The sequence below is a fragment of the Hippoglossus stenolepis genome, chromosome 14 (assembly GCF_022539355.2).
Source record: "Hippoglossus stenolepis isolate QCI-W04-F060 chromosome 14, HSTE1.2, whole genome shotgun sequence".
Taxonomy (NCBI): Eukaryota; Metazoa; Chordata; class Actinopteri; order Pleuronectiformes; family Pleuronectidae; genus Hippoglossus; species Hippoglossus stenolepis.
In genome coordinates, this window is record NC_061496.1 from 22093254 (window position 1) to 22113714 (window position 20461).

Here is a 20461-nt window from a genome sequence, read left to right on the forward strand (position 1 = left end):
GGAGCAGAGCGCAGCGCGAGCGCCATCTCGCGTCAGCGGACAACGTTTCCCTTTAAAAAACCACTTTGCTTCACGCTTGGGTGAATAAACTCACTCTGGCTCACTCCGGACGTGATACTTTAACCAAACTTTCCGGGTTTAGACTATTTTAGTCGCCATTTCGCTAACTATTAACAATTTCGCTAACTATTAACTTCTTCCAGGGGGGTGCATGTTTCCATGACAACCCGTTAACTTAAGGGTCGGCAGCAGGTCCAAACCTAGCGAATTCGCGGAAATGGGTGAGTGTTGAAACGTCACCAGCGACCACACTTGGAGAACTTTACCTTAACTTTACTTTACGAACATCAACACACGCAGTAATTGATCATCGGGGCGCGTTGGATAACTTCTTTTAACGCCATTGGCAAAGTGTTGACAGTATGTTTAAGAACTGGGGAAACTGGTTCGGACTAGAGGGGGGAAATGGCCGAGGTAAACAAGAAGGCGAGACTGTTGTTGAAGCCAGTGAAGACAACAGCAGTCCTGAGATGGACGGAACAAAGGCCGGTGCTGAGAGTGAGGATACACACGCGGATCCTCATCCGCTTCTACAGAAAGCCAAGGGCTTCAGTGGTACGTGTGATGCAGAACAGTAAAGGTTGTTCTGGTGGACTTAGTTGAAAGAGTTTGGTCGCCTTGCTTTAGCATCCATGTAGCCGCAGCCACCTGTAGTCATAGATGTTCTTCTTCTGCAGGTTACATCTATAACTTCGCCAGCAGTGCCTCTAAGAACCTGTCCGAGTCCGTGGTTGAAACAGCACAAACTTTGAAGAAAAGTGTCGAGGAGGGCAACATAAATGGAATTATCGATAAGGTAAATACCTCTTGGCTCTAGTTATTTAACTGATTTCACAGCCTCGTGTTTTTTTGGGCCTGTCTGATGGAGTATGTTCTTCCCTCAGACCCTTCTGGGTGATTTCCAGAAAGAACAAGAAAAGTTTGTTCAGGAGAATAAAGCAAAAAAGTTTGGTAAGCACTGAATAATTAATTCAGTTATTTTCCTGAGCTACTTTCATTAATAGTGGCCTAATTGCTCGATGATCAAAAATGCATCACATGTAAGTACAATCCCATCAGAATACTGTGACTACAGACTAGTTTTCATTGTTCCTAGGTGCTGCTGTGCCACCATGGGTTGGTTTTAATGAAGAGGACACTGTACAGCAACAGATTTTATCTCTCTCCGCAGTTAGTATGATTCCTTATAAGACATTTATTTTGATATTCAAACCAAGTCAAATTGTTCATCTATATAGTATCAAGAAAATTGAAACCTCAGTTTTTTTTTTTGACAGGACAAAAGAAACTTTTTGCGAGACCCTCCTGCTGGGGTGCAGTTTCACTTTGATTTTGACCACATGTATCCAGTCGCCATGGTGATGCTGGAGGAAGACGAGCTCCTCAGAAGGATGCGCTTCCATCTGGTCCCCAAACAGTGAGAATGTTTCACGTGCTGCACATATTAACTTTCTGTTCCCATCATGTGCATCCCTGTGCAAGTGTGGGTTTATTTAAAAAAACAAAAATATTTTTATTCCACCACAGAGGTGATTGTCTATTTCCTGTTCTTTTTTTTTAGGGTGAAAGAGGAAGCCTTCTGGAAGAATTACTTTTACCGCGTGTCCTTGATAAAACAGTCGGCTCAGCTCACAGCTCTAGCAGCACAACAGGCGGCGGAACGGAGAGATGTGGAGAAAACTGTCTGCAGTCCCGTGGATACTCGTCAAAAGGGTACAATCTTATTGTGTAATGTAAAAGTAGAGGGCCTGTCTATAATCTGAAGGTTCTTGTCAGGGAGAAGAACACAGATCAATAATTTTAAATGATAGCTTCTCACCCACAAAACCAGAAATAATAAATGTTATTGAAAAGGGGATGAGGTAAAGCCAAACATTAAATCAAACAGTGAGTCGACCTAAGGAACGTTTTGCACTTGGAACTTGTTGATCTTAGTTTTTTCCCTTTTTTAGGCAACAATTTGCACACTTGCAATGTTAAAATCAGTTGTATTCATACTTTATATATATTGCATGCATTACTCTGCAGCAATGCATGATAGAACATGAATATTACTTAAGAGATAATGTCAAAATGATTTTTGCAGGTGTAGGTAAAGGGAAAACTCCTCCAACCATTTGCAGCACCAAACTAAAGTCCAGTGAGGTAAGTCATTTGTTAATAGAATAAAATAGTAGTATTTGTTTAAAGCAGTAACTGGACTGGAAGAAGTGTAACATTCAGACCTCCTCCTGTTTCTGTAACGCCAGGATGAAGAGGAGATCTCCACCAGCCCACCTGTCTCTGAATTTGTTAGTGACGCTTTTGACTCATCCAACATAAATAAGGACGACTTGCGCAAAGAGATGGAACAGCTGGTTCTGGACAAACGGGAACCTCCAAGCACACCACAGGGTAAGTCTTTCTGTTGAACTGGACCATGATGTAACTGTTTCTTGTTACAGTGCTGGTTTAAAGCAACTGCTTAGAGTAAGTTATGATGTGTACTACGACGTTACATTTAACTCTAAAAGAGAGTGTTGTCATGATGGTTAGAACCAAGGAGGAAGGATTTATGTGATAATGACAATGTGCAGTGTCAGTGCTGTAAACTGTAAGCACAAGCCACCATGGTGGCACGCACATTTTCTATGTGTACAGATGATTTTAAAATAGCATTTTTTATAACCTACTGTACTCCCCTTGACACAGAACTTCTGTGGTGCATCTATAGTAATGCAGAACTGAAAAGGCTTCAGGTGACACATAATGATGCATTCAGAACTTTGCCCAAGCTTCCAAGATGGACAAGTGCATGTCACATGTTTGTGGCTTTTGCGATGTACTTTCATGCTCTGCTGAGGAATTGTATATATAAATATAAGTTTAGATTAACTATCTAAAAAAACGTGATCATAAAGGCCTTGACTGAGGCACCATTTATCTTGTTTTTGGAAACAGAGGAACACGAGTCTATATATGTTTTAAACTCTGTGGACTTGCAAAGTGTGATTGTATTTTCTATTTTTGAACTGATATGGACCTGAAAGTCTGAAATTAAGTTTATCTTTCTATTTGTCCATCTTGTTGAGTGACTAAAAATTTGTGTTCGTTTTTCTAGATGAGACCCCAGACTGGGAAAGAGAGTTACAGGAGGAACTTAAGGAATACGACGTGTTGGCTGATAAAGAGAACCACGACGACAACTGGGACAAAGAGATTGAGGATATGCTAAAGGATGACAGCTAGAGCACTGGAGCAAGCTCCTCAATCTTAACTATCTGAAGGACATCTTTGAGGTCAGAAAGAGCACCCGACAACGGAGTGTATGCTCCTGGTGAAATGATTTATTTTAATGTTGGTCCTCCAAGAGAATGAGAAATACAACTGAATGTTGATAACATTTTAGAGGCCTGAATAGTTTGATGCGTTAATATTTTATACTGTCTCCTTTGGTTAAAAAGAAGAGATCTTGTCCTGCACCTCATATTTATAATGTACGCCTCCATGGTAAATACAACACTAACAGTAGCAACAGTGAAGAAGCCGACTCGGTAACATAAGTCTGAATCGTTTTTGTCTCGCTTTAAAGGTCTGGTTGGTAATTTATTAAGGAAAGACTTTTTATCGTATTTGTTGAAATCTTCTTCACAACCCGTGAATATGTGAATGCGTCCAGGTAACGCAGGAATAAATACAGAAGCCAATATGATATCGCTTTTTATAGTAGTTTCATACTTGTGAATGTACTTGCGTGACTGAACATGCTGTCTATATTTGTTGAGACCAAATGCATTGTCTCCACATGCACACATATAGATGTAGATGCTGACATAATGTACTCTGGAAACTTTCCAGTCCAAACAAGCTTTGTTTTCTTCCTTCTTACTTCAACACTTACTCAGGAAAACCGATTCAAACTCCTCTGTCTGTTTACACCGATGAAAACGGTTCCAGGTTTATTAACCATTAACTTTATTGACTCTGTTATTTTTAAATACACGTTTCCTTGTTTTTACATTTGTGATTGTTCACAGAATGTGTTCTAAGACATAAAGCATATTAAACCAAAGCACATGTGTCTCTCCTGCTTGTCGAGAGTATGTCAACACGTCAATGTGTCACAACACCCGGAGACACGTTTACTCTTCAATCACCAACTGTTGGCGGTTCGGTCCCTAATGCGCTGTGAGAAACCTGCGAAGAATTGAAGGAAACGAGCTGTGTGTGACGGCGCAGTTCTCTGACCCCGGAGTCCTCTTTATTGCTGAACTTGACAGGAAACACAACCGTTCTCCTTTTTCCATTTCAGACACTGCAACAATAAACTACACAATATATAGTATCCTCTGCAAGTCCAGTAATGTCACACACAGGTTGCACTTCACTCAGAGTGTAGCTACTGTTTATTTCACTTTACAGACTCTATCAGTCGCACATCTGAGATACAAAACTGCGCACACAATCAATTTTACATGAAAATTCTTCTCATTTGAAGTATATAGTGATTAGAGGAGGACATTTCAGTGTTTCAACATGTAAAACAACTGACACACAGAAGAAGAAGAAGAAAACAACTAAAGTGTGTAGATAGAAAATAGATTTTAAACAATTTTGGTTTCAAACAACAATACCAGCTTCTTAAAGATGTAAACACAGTTCAAGGTGAACATAAAATACACAAAGAATTCCAGTTGATTTGCACAGTCATGTGTTCAAGGCATCTTATGTATCTGTAAGTTCTCATCCATGTGACTGGAAACTAATTAAGTACATTAAAAAAACTCTTCTACAGTTTATCACACTATTGCTATTTGATGCATGATTCCACTTTGTCTTTTCTCATCAGAGTCACAGTAGTAAACAGGTATTTTACATGCTGTACAATATGACACGTGTCGCTATCATTGGCCAGAGTTAATTCATTTTCATGTTAAATCCCAACCAGTTTTGAGTAAACAGTGAAACGGCCTAAGGAGTATTTTTCAAGGTGTTGCACACCACACATGTTTAGACCTGCGATCAGTTGTAAGGTGAAGCTTTGCTCATAATCACATGGGGTCATCAAACTCTGTGTGCCAATGAGAATCAAAGGTTAAAGAAAGCTAAAATGACCCGCAGAGATCTGACAGCTAGCTTAGTGAAGCTTTTTAACCTATTTTTGCTCTTTGTTTTGGTAAATCAGCCACACATTTATTTATTGTATGTTTATGTCTAAGCATTCTCGATCACCTCACTTCCAGCAGCATCAGGCATTTGTTTACTCCAACGTCAGCTTCATCCACTGTGCTTCAAACCAAACGGCTAATTTCAGTCGCCGGACTTTCATGTCTGATAGAACAGATTAACCTGTATACCAGTCCAGCTCTTTACACAAGTTGTTTAACAGCTCAAATATTATTTGCACAATACAATTAAATGCGACGCAAAATGTAATTTTATGTTCTCGAAAATGACATTTTTTTCCTGCATTTTACACACATAAATACTGTCTGTGTATTGGGTTCTGTGTCCTGGCAAAATGTGGGTAAACAACAACTTCAATACTGTTTCCTGAATACATCCTGTGTAGACCTGTCAGACTAAGAGCTGCTAAATATCTAGATTTTGGTACCACATCTGCTTAACAATTGAAAAAGGCCATTATACTGTATTTCACTGCTATGTCACTGTTTTCTTGCTTATTTCTACCAGCTTTTGGCCCAAAATTTACAAATACAGCCACAAGTGAAATAATCTGGTGCCATAAAGCCTTTACAATACAAAATTAGATATTTTAAGTCACTGAAGTGCACTAATAGTTTTTGTAACAAAAAAATATAAACACAGTTGTAAACATGAAGAAATAAAACAGTGATTCTTGTATTTGCACATAACACATTGATAAAATAAACTCAGAACCTGCTACATTGCAGTAACATGCAGATGCAGTCATGGGACAGATTCTTTCATTTGAAATGAATGGACGTCCATCAGAGATTAAGGCATTCAACAGTAAGTGGGATCCTTCCATTAGAAACTGGTAGAACAGACTATACATTAGATGAGGGTCTGTAAACTGTGGAAATATGACACACAACATTTTCTGTTTCACAGCCGTTTGATTTCAAACGCCAAAGGTGTTGTGCTTGAAACTGTCATCAAGTTCATGGTCATCACAATGCATTGTGAGGCAAGATGAAACGTCAATCTTTGGTTTTGTGGATGCAATACTTTTGACTTCCCTTTACAATATTATCTCAGTCTCTTTTTTAGAACACATTCTGAAGTCTAGAATCTCTCCATCAGCTTTGGGATTAAAATTAAGCAGTTCCTCAGACTGGACTGAAGAGCTGAACGATGCCGTGTTTTTCTTTGCTAACAATTAACCTCATCGCACTGACCAAATAAATAACTCAGCAGGACATGGAGAGATAGTGCAACATTGTCTCAGAGAAGAAAGAAAACAGATCCAAAGGAAAAACAATGCCCACCGTATGTATGTGTGTGTGTGTGTGTTTGTTTGTGTGTAATACAAGGTTGTGTGAGCTCAAAGGTAAATTGGAGTTAGTGTCGGCTTCATACAGCAGAGCAGCTGGCAGATGGGTGCATGTGGAGCAAGTGGATGTTGATGCGCCATGTTTATGTCAGACCGATTTCCTCCAGCACGCTGCGCGGGGTCTCTGCTTCCTGTGGAGGGAGAGGAACCAGAGCTCCAGTGAAGCGCTCGGTGAGCTGCACTAAACACACACACTGACAACAGATTTCAACATGGTCTCCGTTCAACTCAACTCTGCACACACACTGTGATGCCATGGTTTATGTAATATAACGTCATTAATATCTCAACATCAGCAATGGTTCAGTTAAAGCTACATAAATCAAAACAATTTTAATTCAATACTATGAATACATGTAAGTGGTGGCTCATCCCTCTGAACTTTAGCTTAATGTTTGGGACGTGGCACTGCAGTTGAATGATGAAGTTAAAGCTGCATTAATCATACATTTTTTATGATAACGGAATCAAATTAAAGTCGCTTGAAATGAGGAACCAATAACTTGCAATAACTGTAGTTCAGTTCACCATCCGAATTCTCTATTCATATTTGTGTGAACAATAAGTTTATTTTCTCTGCTGTTCTGTGAGAAAATGAATGTAATCTCTTTATTCTTGAGGCCTAATTGTGTAAAAACTGGGTTCCAGTTGTGCCCCTAGTGGTCAATAATTCCATAGGGCAACTTTAAAGCTGCATTTATCAATACTCTTTTATATGTATACATATACATGTAAAATGAAATGCATATCAAAGTAAATACATATAAATGAAAGGGGTGGCTTTTAGTGGGAAACCCAGAATTCTTTAGTTCAACTTCCAAACTACAATATGTTGAAAAATATTTTGAAGTCATAACATGAGGATGGACAGATGGCGTTAAATACACGTCATCCACTGGCCTGCATTCATCGACCAACTATTTGATATATATTTACTTTTATTTTAATTTATGTTGTACCTACATGAACATACAGACATTATGGAGGAAATTATAAGAGCTGGTGTTTTTTGGCAGAAAGAAAGAGAAGCACTTACTTTGGCATCCTACAACAAGGTTCAGCACAAAGTAAAGAGAAGAGTTGCATCAGAGCAGTGAGGAAGAAATCTTGCTTTATAATGGAGGAGTACAATTCAACCCACTTCCAAACAGTGACTTCAAAGTGTCACTTAAATTTTCAGTGTAAAATTCTCAACCCAGATGTTGAAACATAAAGTCTGTATTGTTTACCAAATAGACTGTTCGTGCTTGGGGTCGATTTTGCCCAGATGATGTGTCCTTTTGTCACCTGACACATGGATGAACATGAGTGGAGCTCGGCACCATTCAGTGGTAAGGGCACGGAGTTTGTTTCCAAAACAGAGGAAAATTGCAGAAAAACTATAACACTAGATGTCAACTCAAACTGCAATAGGTTTACATCAAAGAAAGACACCAGTGTGCGCATGAGACAAAGAATCATAAACAATTTATTGTTGATCTATCATGTACATTGATAAAATTAACCACGGCGGTCCATTGATGCAATCTGTCTTCATGAGTTGGACACAGGTGAACAATGACGGATCATATAAAATATCTTAAGTCCTTAGACAGTGTGCAATTATGACGGATCAGTCTAAGTGTAATTATGTTTTAATGTCTATTAAGCCCTTGGTTAATCTGTGCAAAGTGCAAATATTTATTCAGTATGAATCTCATATTAAAACTTACCTTGAGAGTGACCTTTTTTCTATTTATCTAAATAGGAAATAATCAGGGTCTATCAATTTTAAAGATATAAAGAATAACAACTCATCTTATTACTGGACAAATATTCAAAACTAAGGCGATCTAGTGTTTGTACCACGTCTGAGCAAGAAACTGTTTCATACTTAAAGCTACAACAAATCCTAACATCACAACGAGGACAAAGCCTTAAATCCAAATACATACTGTCTGATTAGAAGTGAGAATATATGAACAAAAAGACAAGATAAACAAACGTAGAATTGACTTGTCTTGCATTCACTTCCCCCCCCCGATGTGGGATGGGCTGAAGGGATGTGAATTCAGACGTTAAAAAAAGACGGATCAGGAAATCAATAAAAATACGAAGTGTAAAACAAAACACCTCTTTGACAAAATAATGACTTAAATGTTAAATCTGAGTTTAAATAACATCCGAATTCAGATGCTAATACATTGTGATGTGGCCCTCAAGCATTTACATACTTTGAAGATATAGTGCAGAATTAAACACCGACATTTTGTGCATCTGTACTACAGCCTGTGCAACAGGGGGCAGACTTCCCCCACTTATTCTGAATGGTAATAACCCACTTAGAGTTATGTAGAGACCATCCATCATAACAAAATACTGGATATGAATTGTCCCTATTTTTTAATAATGTTATTCACGTGTCATTGTGATCCAACAGTGCACAGACAGATTTTCTTTAAACTAAAAGAACAGCAGCTAATTCAAATAAAGGTTTTGTTTGCTACTTTGGAAAAATTAAAAAAAAAAAATCTTAAAAACAATAAAACCCACGAAAGGAAAAAGGATAAAAGAGATGCAACTGAATTCCGGTAAGTGGACCTTAAGTTAGAATCATTAGTTAAACTGCATACTTTGTGTGGTGATGGCACATGCTGCCCTGCTGGTGAAACAAATAAGTGGAGCGATGACAGGCATGTAACAATATATCACTACAGAACATATGACTCTTTACACATATTGATGACTAATTCCACTATAACTGGTTCATATCATAATAACGATTACAAGACATTGACCTCCTTGTTCGTCCACCAATCCAACCTAAATGTGTTAATCAATTACTGTAGTTTTTAACTTACTTTTAATTTTGTGACAATATTGTATCATGACTGTCATGTACTGAATTGAACAGTGAACTGAGTGAGCAACAGTGAAGATTATGACACCCCCCCCCAAACCAATGACAATGAGAGGTGCTCAGAGTGCAGAGAGAAAGGTGCCAGGCACTGAGGAGCTCAGCATGCAGGGTGGATAGCGGCAGTGGCAGCAGCAGTGGCGGCAGCAGCAGCAGCAGCGGTGGCAGCCAATCAGTACACAGGCACATTAAAGTACTCATGACGGGGCTGAGGGAGAGAAATGCACACAGCTTAGAAAACACAAGAACAGTGAGGTCGAAACAGTCACCTCATTCACACACTTCATTCACAGGGCATGCAGGAGACAGTACAACAGGCAGGAGGCGCCACTTGGAGACAAAAACAAACTACTCTCACTGTGACCCCTTTTAAAAAAAAACAATTTCTAGTTCTATTAAATATATTTAAATTTCAGAGAAATTGCCATTTGCTTTCTTGTTGTGAGTTAGATCAGAGGAGACACACCACTGTCATGTCTGTACAGTAAATAGGATGAGTGAGCCAGCAGGTAGTTAGCTTAGCTTAGCATAAAGACTAGAAACAGGAGGGAACAGGTAAAAAGGTTAAAAAAAACCTCACCAACTAACACATGGAATCTTTTGTACGTATGTGAAGTTATCTTGCATAATCCATATGAGAATTGAAAGGTAAAAGTGACGTGTTTATATAAGGGGCTATGTGAAGAAACCATTTCTCAAACTGGTTCACTGACTGTCTGGCTCTTTCAAGCATTTCTAGATCTCACTATTTAGCACATTATATCCAGAGATTATGACAAAATATCCTGCATACAAACGCTGCCATCTTGCACATTTGGACCCGGAAACTTCGCAGTAGCGATCAGGGAATGGAGCTGCGGTAGCAAGGTCCCATTCACACATGTGCTCAACCAATGATAAGTCAGCCTCAGCTGTCAATCATGATGTTTCACCACATTTCTATAGCACAATAACTGATAACTAAAATAACTCATTAAAACCAAACTTACTGGAAAAATTAACACTTGAACAAACATCAGTGTGATACAAACAACCCAAACTGACAGAAATCATCTCTGAGAATTATATTTGATGTATACTAGACTTTTGAGTTTGGTGCATGTCCCATCCACTGAGAGAAAGGAGGATTTATGACCTATACTGCAGCCAGCCACCAGATGGCGATCAGGGTGCATTGGCTTCACTTTTAGGGAACAGTCATGTTACCCATCTAACAGTCTATGACAGGAATAGAGACATGTTTTTTAAATTTAATTTCTCCTTTGGATTAATCAAAAAAAACACAGCGTGTTAGATTGTGAGCTTTTTTCCAAATCTCCTGACAGAGCCCAGTTAGTTGTCTCTCCCTGCTTCCAGTCACTATGCTAAGCTACGCTAATTGTCCCTTGACTTCAGCTTCATATTTACCTTACAGACACATGAGTGGTATTGCTAAAGCTAATAAAGAAATTTCTCAAAAAGCATTTTTATCTTGACTAAACAGCAAAAATAATAAAATGTCCACATTAGTGAAAGATAGATTTCATTTTGAGTATTGTAGTAGAAACAGTTTATGTATTGCTTAATATGTTTTTCTATAATTGTTTGAACTATGGTCACACAGTCAACATGTCGCCTATTCAAACTGCAGACATGTAATCAGATAACACATCTGGTGGTGTGGACAGTGTCAATGAAATGTTACACATACATGAAAAACAAGACAATGAAGAAAGACTGTTTGATACAAACATATATTGTTGGCTATGGAGAGACAGTTACTATTAACAAGAAACCACGAACATGAGCCACAACACCGCCTTAACCAGCACAAACTGAGCTACAGACAGACTGATATACACAGCAAGAAGACTGAGACTATAGGGCTCTTACAGGCACAGACGGCCTAAATCCACAGACACAGATTAATCACCTCAGTGGGCCTAATTCTGGAAAAGACCAGAGGACTCAGAGGCCATATTTGGGACCATCACACCTGTGAGGCAAACATTTTTATGAGGACAAAAATAAACAGAATGATGCACAACACTGTTCGAGCTGGATAAAGTCTAAATCTCACAGGAAACTACAGCACCGACACATCTACAGTATGTGGTGTGGTCGGGGAGCAGGAGATTAACTGTGCACCACCACAACAGTGCCCTCTTCATTTGGTCGTATCTGCTCATTTTATCTCCGATGTCTCTCACGCAGAGTTGAGCTAAGCAGGAAATCTTCAGAGGCATCATTATTCCAAAAGAAGATCAGCTCGCTGGCACCAAAGTAATGACCAGCTCCAGAGAAATGTTTCATTAAAGCCTTATTAAAATAGCTTCCACCAAATCCCCTGTGGTATGTTTTCCATGTAATTACTGCACTATGCACTTCTTAATTCCATAAAGCACAAGGACCTAATTCCATATGTGCCCTTTCTCAACCCCTGCACTGGTTTACCACTTCACTTTTTATATCCACTAACTTATATGTTTAGATTTTCTGAAAGATGACAATCATTTTTGTCCTCCCTCATGAAAATCACTGGAAATAACTTATTATATTATGAACCACTTATTTTAAAGTTATGTCAATTGCAGAAGATAAAGTAGCAGAGGACATTTTGAATTTGATCTCCTGATCTCGTGATTATAAAATGACCATAATGAAAAGAGGCACTTTTTGCTTTGTTTTCAGGCTGGTGATAACCTTGATGTCAACAAATCCTTTAAAAAGACCCAAGCCAACAAGGAACCGATTTAAATTTGTGTGAACAATGTCTGATATACAGGATCATTCCTCTGGGACATGGAGAGAGGGTTAACCCTTAACTTAAAAAGTTACATGTTCCTTCATTTACCATGAAAAAACACGATCAGCTGCCATAAATACTTGAAGTGTAGTCCGGCTGTGTAGTTATCCACAGCTGAAAATAGTCCCCAATTTCAATTTGTTTAATCTTTGCTTTTCATGTGCTTTGCTTAAATTAAACAGTGTCCATGTGGCCACCTCCAGTAGAAACCATTGGGTGTGGGAACCAGAGCCAAACCTGGAAAGTAGAGTGTTGGTTTTTGGTCTTTTTATGGGATATGTTAAACTAAAACATTGAGTACAGAATTATATCTTAGTGTTGATTAGATGATGATTGTTTCCATTTTGGGTCAAATGACACCATGTACAAAAAGCTGCAGAATCAATATTAGTAAAGTAAAGTAACTAAATGTGAAATACTGTCGTAATTTAGTGTTTTTCTTCAGGAATTATTTTTCAACAACATACATCATTAATCTGAGCAATTTCATTCAGTGCTGTTAGTAAGACAACAGGCTAGTCTTCACACAGGCAGCATAGCTCTCTCACTGTGAAAAACACTTTCCATGTTACAGTTTAAAGTTAAAATGCCAATTTAGTATAATAAAATTGCATCCATGATTAAAAAAAAAAGAATATTGCAGTTTCTCATGAGCTACAACGATCGAAGAAATTGTTCAAAATGTTAAAAGTGACACCAAATGTTTGATGATGCTGCCTGTTAGTGAAACTGAGTGTGTTCAGACATGTGGTTAACATTTCAGTTGAGGTTCATGCCTGTTATGACCCTGGCGTTTTGTCATGTGTGTGTCACTCAGAGTTATGAGACAGTCAACGTTCATGCAGGTAAGAGTTCAAGGCACGCAAAACTCGAAACCCATGCTGACCGACAGACTGACAACACCAGTCTCGTAGTTACCAGTTGCCTGGACAGAGGGATGGATGGACCCTAGGCCCATTACAAGATCTCCTCATTTGGCAAACTCCCCCAGTCTTCACTCTGGCTCTACAAATACAGAATTGAGCCAATCAGGGTCGTTTTCTCTCTGCCTGTCTGGGTAAACTTGGACTGGCTCTCTGCAGGTTCTGACCCCACTTATTCCAAAGTGAGAATATTAACTGAATGATTTTCAAAATCTCTTCACGTCACACACTTAAAAAGAAAGTGGCTACATTAAGAACTTACCATTAGTCATTGCTGTGCGGTGTGTTCTCTATAGTGAATGTAGTTGATGGTCCTGCTGACTGTAAATCAGTGAGCAGCTTCACAGTTTGTCCTTGAGGATTATGGACTTGGCCTGACAGCACCTGTCTCACAGCTAATGTTTAGCTTTTCTAATGCTACTTGACTTCATTACTCATTTCATTAATTTAGGCCACTTTTAATTCCCACATAAACATGAGTAAAATCTGTTTTTGTGTCTTGTCCATAGCTACATGTCACATATACTATGATGCACAAAATGATGATAGATCTATCAAATATCAATGACAGGGAAACAATATTTCTATGCTTAGCAATAAGAATATTCAATCAAACTGACAGCGTTTCAGATATGTTGATGATTATTGAAAAGTGAAAATCTTTAATGATGTAATAACTAATGGAAATGTAATTTTGTCTTTGTCACTAGAGCGTAACCAAAATATTGTCAGGTTAATATTTCTGGTTAATATTTCTGGTTTCCAGGATTTCTGTATCAGTATTTAAATCCATAATATTCCTATTTCAAATATTCTTATTTCAATACACTTATTTTCAAACTTCCTCAGGTACCTATTTTTGTCATTTTAAGCTAAATCTGTGGGATTGTTGTCAAAAACGTCCCCCAGAAATCCAATGTAGGCCGTTATCTACAGTTCACATCACTTTTCTCCACTAAACGTTGATGGGCTGTCAGCGGTGGCCTGGTTTCGCTTCCCAGAACTCATTAGCGGTGGCCTTCTGGATCACTAACTGACTCGACGTTCCGAAAACAAATCCAGCAGAGCCCATTAGTCTGCTGACACTGATTGGGTCGATACTAGACAACTATGTAAAACACAGTTAACATTAAAAGATGCCTTCAGTAGCTAATGCTATGAAATCATTTTGACAGTTGTGCACTCTCTAGAAAGGAAAAAAATCCTAATTCAAGTTAATAGCTCTTTACTGTAACATATGTAATATTTCTAATTAACTAACCAGAGTTAGAATATGTGAGTTTGAATGTGCGACATCATTGTGAAGTGTAGAAACACAGCTGTGGTTGTGAGCTGTGTTTCTGCTGATCATGCTAATGGGCAGAATCCTAATTGCAGTGACGCTGTGGTTTTGCTACTTGTTAATTGTGCTCAGTCTATATGAAATGCTAATGTGGGCTGGGAGTGTTTGTGTGGTCCCAGCCATGCAGACAATGAGGCTTTGTTTCTGGGCTGCAACCTGAGCTCCCCTCACATCTGCCATCAAACAGGGATGAAAAGACTGTGTCAGATTTCATTTGAGACATTTTTGTGTTACTGTATGTTTTAGTTGTCTTTTCAAAACAGCCTATGTACAGTGATTAATTTATATCTCTCAATTAGTAATAACACATTTTAGAAGGAAATTGTTGGAAGATGTTACTTTAGGAGATATCTCATGTAGTTATGCTGCAGCAGGAGTTATCGGTTAGTGTCTAGTCTACACAAAGACATCAGGGATGAGGTTATTATAAAGCAGAAAAACACATACCAGCAACTGCAATATCTATGTGGTGCTCGTAGCACTTGTAATACTGCTGTTGCTGGTACATTGTTTACTCCTGGTTTTAGGATTGTGTTGGTGAATCTAGGGTGAATCTAAAGCTACTGGTCTACCACTACAGCCAGGGTCACTGGGGTTCTAACGAACTGTACCTGCAAACAGACGCATCTGAAAGTCTATATTCTGCAAATCACAATAGTAAAGACAGAAATATGTGAGCTGGAATCAGGATCAAGATCAAGCAAACTAAGTGGAGGAGAAACAAGCACTGTGAAGTCCATGGAATGAAAAATCACAAGAAATAAAAGGTCAAACATTTGTGAAAACAGGACTTCAGAACTCAGAGTACCACACTGATGCAGCTCAGCTTCAGATGAAGGTAATAAGAGGAGTGGTGATCAGGAATCCAACAGGGAAAATAAAAGTGTATGAAAGAATCTCAACTGACCTCCTCCACTTCAAAAAAGAAGTGAGCGAAGACAAGAAGCTACACACAACATTTTAAACCCTGTTTTACTTTAATTATGTGATATACAGAAACTCCTACGTCGATAATTCAAGTGCCGACTGTGCCGTAGGACGGACATTGGTCATTTATAATTTTTTGCAGACAGAGCGTGTCTTATAAATATTTAAAGGGTTTTAAGAGCAAAGAGGAACAGTAAAGAGCACCCAGTGTGCGTGCATGCTCATCCACCTATTAAATACAAATCCTGAGAGGAAAAACTTCTACACAAATATTGAAAAACATCACAAAAACATGTTTTTGGTTCAAATTGAGGTAGCAGATCTTTACTCGTGTAAAACAAACTCTGACTCTGACTCATTCCTCAATTCTTCCTTAGTCTGATCTGGAGAATCTCACATATCAGAACAGTCATAATGACGAGTGAGGGCAGATTACTAATTAGGTGGGAGAAAGTCATTAGTTTGAAATCAATATTCATCATCATGACTCTCATTTTCATGTCTTACCTCCTGCAGCAGGTCAGCCTGCTCAATGGCCTTTAATACATTCTTCTTAGACGTCTCCTGAGCCTCCCCACCCAACAAGAATTCATCGAGAATGAAGTAGGCCTTCTCAAAGTTGAAAATGATGTCCAACTCACAAACCTGTGGATCAAAAATACAAATCAATATAAACATTGGATTTCTGCAGGTTTCGACAAGCTAAATTTAGACCCTAATGAATGAAATTTAGGACCATAGTCAAGTATGCCAGACATGAAGGAACGTCAGAGCTGAATCCCAGTAAACAATATTTTTGAGTCTACATTCAATAGATGGCAAACATATGATGACACATTGTGTGAATACACAACCTATAAATTAATAAGAGGAACGCACACTGCCAAAGTATTTATCCAGCAGCTCCACATATCTGTGGATGATCTCCAGTGTGATGAGCTCGTTGTCCTGGTCCTCGATGGCACAGCAGAAGTACAAACTGGCGTATCTGTAACAGAACAACGTGACAATCAAAACAGTAACAAACAGCATTAAAAAAGCATCTTTCAAACTCCTGACATTAACCTGACAAAGTGAGAATAAGAGGAGCTGACTTCAAGCATTTTTATCATAAGCTCTCAGACTGATAAATATACTGTCTTCCAGCTCACTGTAAAAGTGCTGAGAGAGCAACTCTGTTGTTATTAGTAAGGACTGACTGATGCTTACTGTGCACTGGGTATTCATTTAAAAAGCCAGATGCAGAAGGCTGTATCAGTTAAGCCTCATTCTGCTATGGTTCTTGATCCCTTTTAATCCCTAAGGATTTTTAAGCATGTGATGATTGGCTAATAAAGGAGCCGGTCAGTTGATCCCTCACAAGCAGCGGGTCAGGAGGCCACAGTGCACCAAGCAGAAGATTTTTAGAAAGACAGGCATAAAGGAGCAAGTCTCAAACTCTGCAAGGATGGAACTTGTTGGCGTTATTGATTCCAGCTATTTGAATCCTTTGTTTCATGGTCCACTCCGTCCTTGTGAGCTGTTTGTGCAAGTTACTGCAAGGCACAGCCAAGCTCATGAAACAATGAAGTCAGTTGTTTAATTGTCTATGAAACAGCAGTTGTACTGAAGCTGACACACAAAGTGAACTAGCAAGCATTGGCATCAGACTGTTACAGGGTCAAACCTTTAAGAACAAAAGCATACAGAGCTCTGATATACACTGTAGATACTGTAGATAGAAACTGTGTCTATGTCTCTGTCCATATAGCATGTTTTATTACATATTTCATAGTAAATTGAATATATTTGCATACTGGACAGATGGTTTGATTAAAAAAAGAAATCTAAATGCATCTCGAGCTGTGGGAAATAATTACAGGCATTTTCCCCTATTTTCTGACATTTCAGAGAAGAAAAGATTGATCAGTTAGAGACATGCTGTATGTTTTCATGTAGGATTACTACATCTGTGTGTGCTCTGTTTCAACATGGTTACAGGCTGTATGTTGAAACGCTATAGTTGCTACACTCTTGCCTAACTGTGTGCTCGAGATCTCATGTTTCCAAATTGCATTTTGCTTTTATATTTCATATCATGTAACTTTACACCATAAACAGTCTAAATATCAAACCGCAGCGACAGTTTATTGTCTTTACTGTATCAAAACTAATGTCCATTGGGTGCTCTGAGGCTCCTTTAGCTGTGGTGGAGGCCTTGTATTACATGACTATTTACTATTCTAAATTGTTCTCACTAAAGTTAAAATAAAATAAATACAACAATGAAAAAGGACTTCCCTGTGGCCCTTGACATGTACATCCAATCATAATGTCTGAACCGTTATGGAAACACGTTCTCAAATAATACATCTTGGACTTCTCTTAGTTCACCTTAAGTAAAAGCATTTCTCATTTCTGACACAGAACAATCATATCGGGACTAAGACAGTTGTTTCCAGCAGTTCTCTTCTGACATGTGACCAATCAGAACGCTGGGAGCTTCACTAAACTATGAAAATAAAGACATATTCAGACCACTGCAGTGAAACTAGATCCAAAGGCTGCATCTCTACTCACACTTTTGTGTCTTAATTGTATGCGATGAGTCAATTTAACTGTTTTCATTAAATAACAATAAAAAGGGCAAAGTAACAACTTTAAACTATTCACATTCAAGAGGTAAACAAACATGTGTCTGGTTGAGCAATGGTGCAAAGTCAACTCGACTTCTGTGCTTGTGACTCAGGGTTTGTTTACCTGTCCACTGGAAAACAACTATAATGTGAAAAAATTATACTTTTCTTATTGTACATGATGCCTTAATATTCTTTGGTGACACACTCTTCACAGTCTATGAATGGCAGGTCTATGACTTGCCCAGGGAAGTGTGAAAAACTCTGTTCTGTGACCATTTAACCAGAAAACACTTTCTTTTTTTTTATAATCAAGTCCAATTTCTACGCACCTCTTGTACACAATCTTCAGGTCTCTCCACTCTAGGAAGCTGCACATTTTGGGCTTTCGAGCCAGGACTGTCTGCACCAACTCTCTGGTGATCTTCTTTTTCTCCTTATCAGACAAAGGCACGTACCATTTCTGAAGCCTGAGCTTGCCTTGTCGACTGAACAGAAGCATGAACTGCATCTGGAATGAAGACATGGGGAGAAGCAAAAAACAACAGAGGAGCTGTGAACCATTATGAGAGACGAGGGGAAGGAGCGGGTGGTTTAAAATATCCACACAAAGATTCAAAAAGCATCAAACCACTTTTTATGTGATGCCAGACGCGGGCTTTAGAAGTCAAGAAGATCCTGACAAGTTAAGGCAAACCAAAGAAAAAATACTACTGATTGACATCTGTCTGGAAATGACTTAAGTTATTATCCTGTACAATATGTATCTCTGCCAAGGAGGTTATACTTTCACCCCCTGTCCATTTTCTATCTGTTTTGTTTTGTTTTGTTTGTTTGTTGTGAGCAAAATATGTGTGTGGTATGGGTGAGTTAAATCTGTTGTGGATACGGATCAGGGGGCGGATCCAGGATCTTTTCTTCAACAGGTAGATAGGGTGTTTCTCTACATTTTCACCATTTCCCCAGGGAATACTTTATGGATCCTGGTGAAATAAATCCGGCACATTTTGGCAACTGATATCGATGAGTGTGTGAAATTTGGTGCAGATTGAATTGAAGGCAACTGCTGAGGCTTAAAATGTTCAGCTTTTCATTGAAACTGGAGGCTGTTTGTTTTAGTTTAGTATATTACATACAACATCATCACAAAATACATAAATATAATATAATATAGGAAATATAGGAAAACTAGTAGTGGCTTGTATGAAAATCACAGCCAAAAGATAAACAGAAGATAACATAAAACATACAAAGTCACCGATACAGGTTATCTACTTGTGTTCAAGAGAAAATATTAGTCATATTAGTATATCATGTATATATAAATATGTGTGGTGTTGTTGATTTGTATTACACAATACAAAGTGGAGTCTCTGTTATAGAACCGGCCCTCGTTGATTTAAACGTGTTGGAGGAAATAGTAAAGACACCTGTCACGGTAGAATCAACGTGTCTCTAAACTAACAAATAACCGTAATGAAGGGAAGATTAATTCCAGGCCTGTTGTACTGACCACACAAGTTTTAAGATGAATGTGAATAATAAAAATAATAATAACTATAATATTAGTACCATAGAGTTATTCGTTCAGATGTGTCATGTGTTGTCATGTGTTAAGGATAAAGAACCATTTTACTTCAGGTTTTAAAAAACAGCCTTTAGAACAGTTGAGCGGAGAAAACAGGAAGCACGCTGCCACTTCTAGCTCCGTTCAAAACAAACCGTTTTAATGAACAATTCAAAATGACAGAATCACCTCGTCTTCACCGGTATGAACACTGAAGTCTGGTTTGCACCGTTATTCAGCGCTGAGCATTAGCCTCTTCAGCTAGCGACCAGGGTGAGGGGAACACAACCTGAGACCGTGCATGTTCACAGGTATCAGAGTAAAAGATGAAACAAAGTAAAAAGTACTTACCTTGAATAACAACACAGGATTCCTCTCTGAAGATATGAGCCACCACCCGAACCAGCACCAGGCATCAAACACCTGATTGGACAGACACGCGCTCGTGTTGCTGTTCATTGGCTGACAGGGTTCAGGATAGTCCCGCCCCTTTCGACGCTTTAACTCGCCATCGCGGGTGTGATTGGCTGGTTTAAACGTCAATCAAGGCTCAAATGTCATGAGCAGCAGCTGAAGGTTTGAATAAAGGCTGAAGGAAATAAATAAAGATAATAAAAGTTTGATTGAATTTGATTTGTACATGAGAGAGATAAGCAAAAGAAGAAAGAGCACACTGCTTTACTTTGAAGAGTTATTACCTGTGACCCTGGATTAAAGTTATTGATCTGTTATTATTCATCATGTTTGAATAATATTTAATTTATCTATACTGTTTTGAAGATTCATTGAACTTGTTTTTATTTTATATCACTGACACTTCATTTTGATT

The 20461-nt window shown here is 38.5% G+C and overlaps 2 protein-coding genes across 8 annotated transcripts; one reads left to right on the forward strand and one right to left on the reverse strand.

Moving 5' to 3' along the window:
* The first annotated feature begins 39 nt into the window (after positions 1-39).
* On the forward strand, positions 40-4111 carry LOC118120889 (synapse-associated protein 1). The gene is made up of 9 exons (XM_035176333.2): positions 40-615; positions 738-856; positions 945-1011; positions 1157-1230; positions 1338-1477; positions 1622-1773; positions 2147-2205; positions 2310-2454; positions 3161-4111. The coding sequence occupies exons 1-9, from the start codon at positions 423-425 to the stop codon at positions 3286-3288; spliced, it is 1077 nt and encodes a 358-aa protein (XP_035032224.1). The 5' UTR covers positions 40-422; the 3' UTR covers positions 3289-4111.
* A 383-nt stretch (positions 4112-4494) lies between these two features.
* Positions 4495-20088, reverse strand: LOC118120891 (AP-1 complex subunit sigma-2). 7 transcript variants are annotated; one of them, XM_035176334.1, is made up of 7 exons: positions 19984-20088; positions 18398-18576; positions 16330-16438; positions 15958-16095; positions 15135-15165; positions 7614-7622; positions 4496-6708 (listed from the first exon to the last, which is right to left on the reverse strand). In XM_035176334.1, exons 2-7 carry the CDS (start codon positions 18574-18576, stop codon positions 6569-6571), a joined length of 606 nt encoding a protein of 201 aa, XP_035032225.1. In that variant the 5' UTR covers positions 19984-20088; the 3' UTR covers positions 4496-6568. The 7 variants fall into 7 exon arrangements, 6 of the variants coding, with proteins under 6 accessions (XP_035032227.1, XP_035032225.1, XP_035032228.1 ...); XM_035176335.2 differs by lacking the exons at positions 4496-6708; positions 7614-7622 and adding exons at positions 8026-9681; positions 11386-11448; XM_035176336.1 differs by lacking the exon at positions 15135-15165 and having other exon boundaries at positions 4495-6708.
* Positions 20089-20461: the final 373 nt, after the last annotated feature.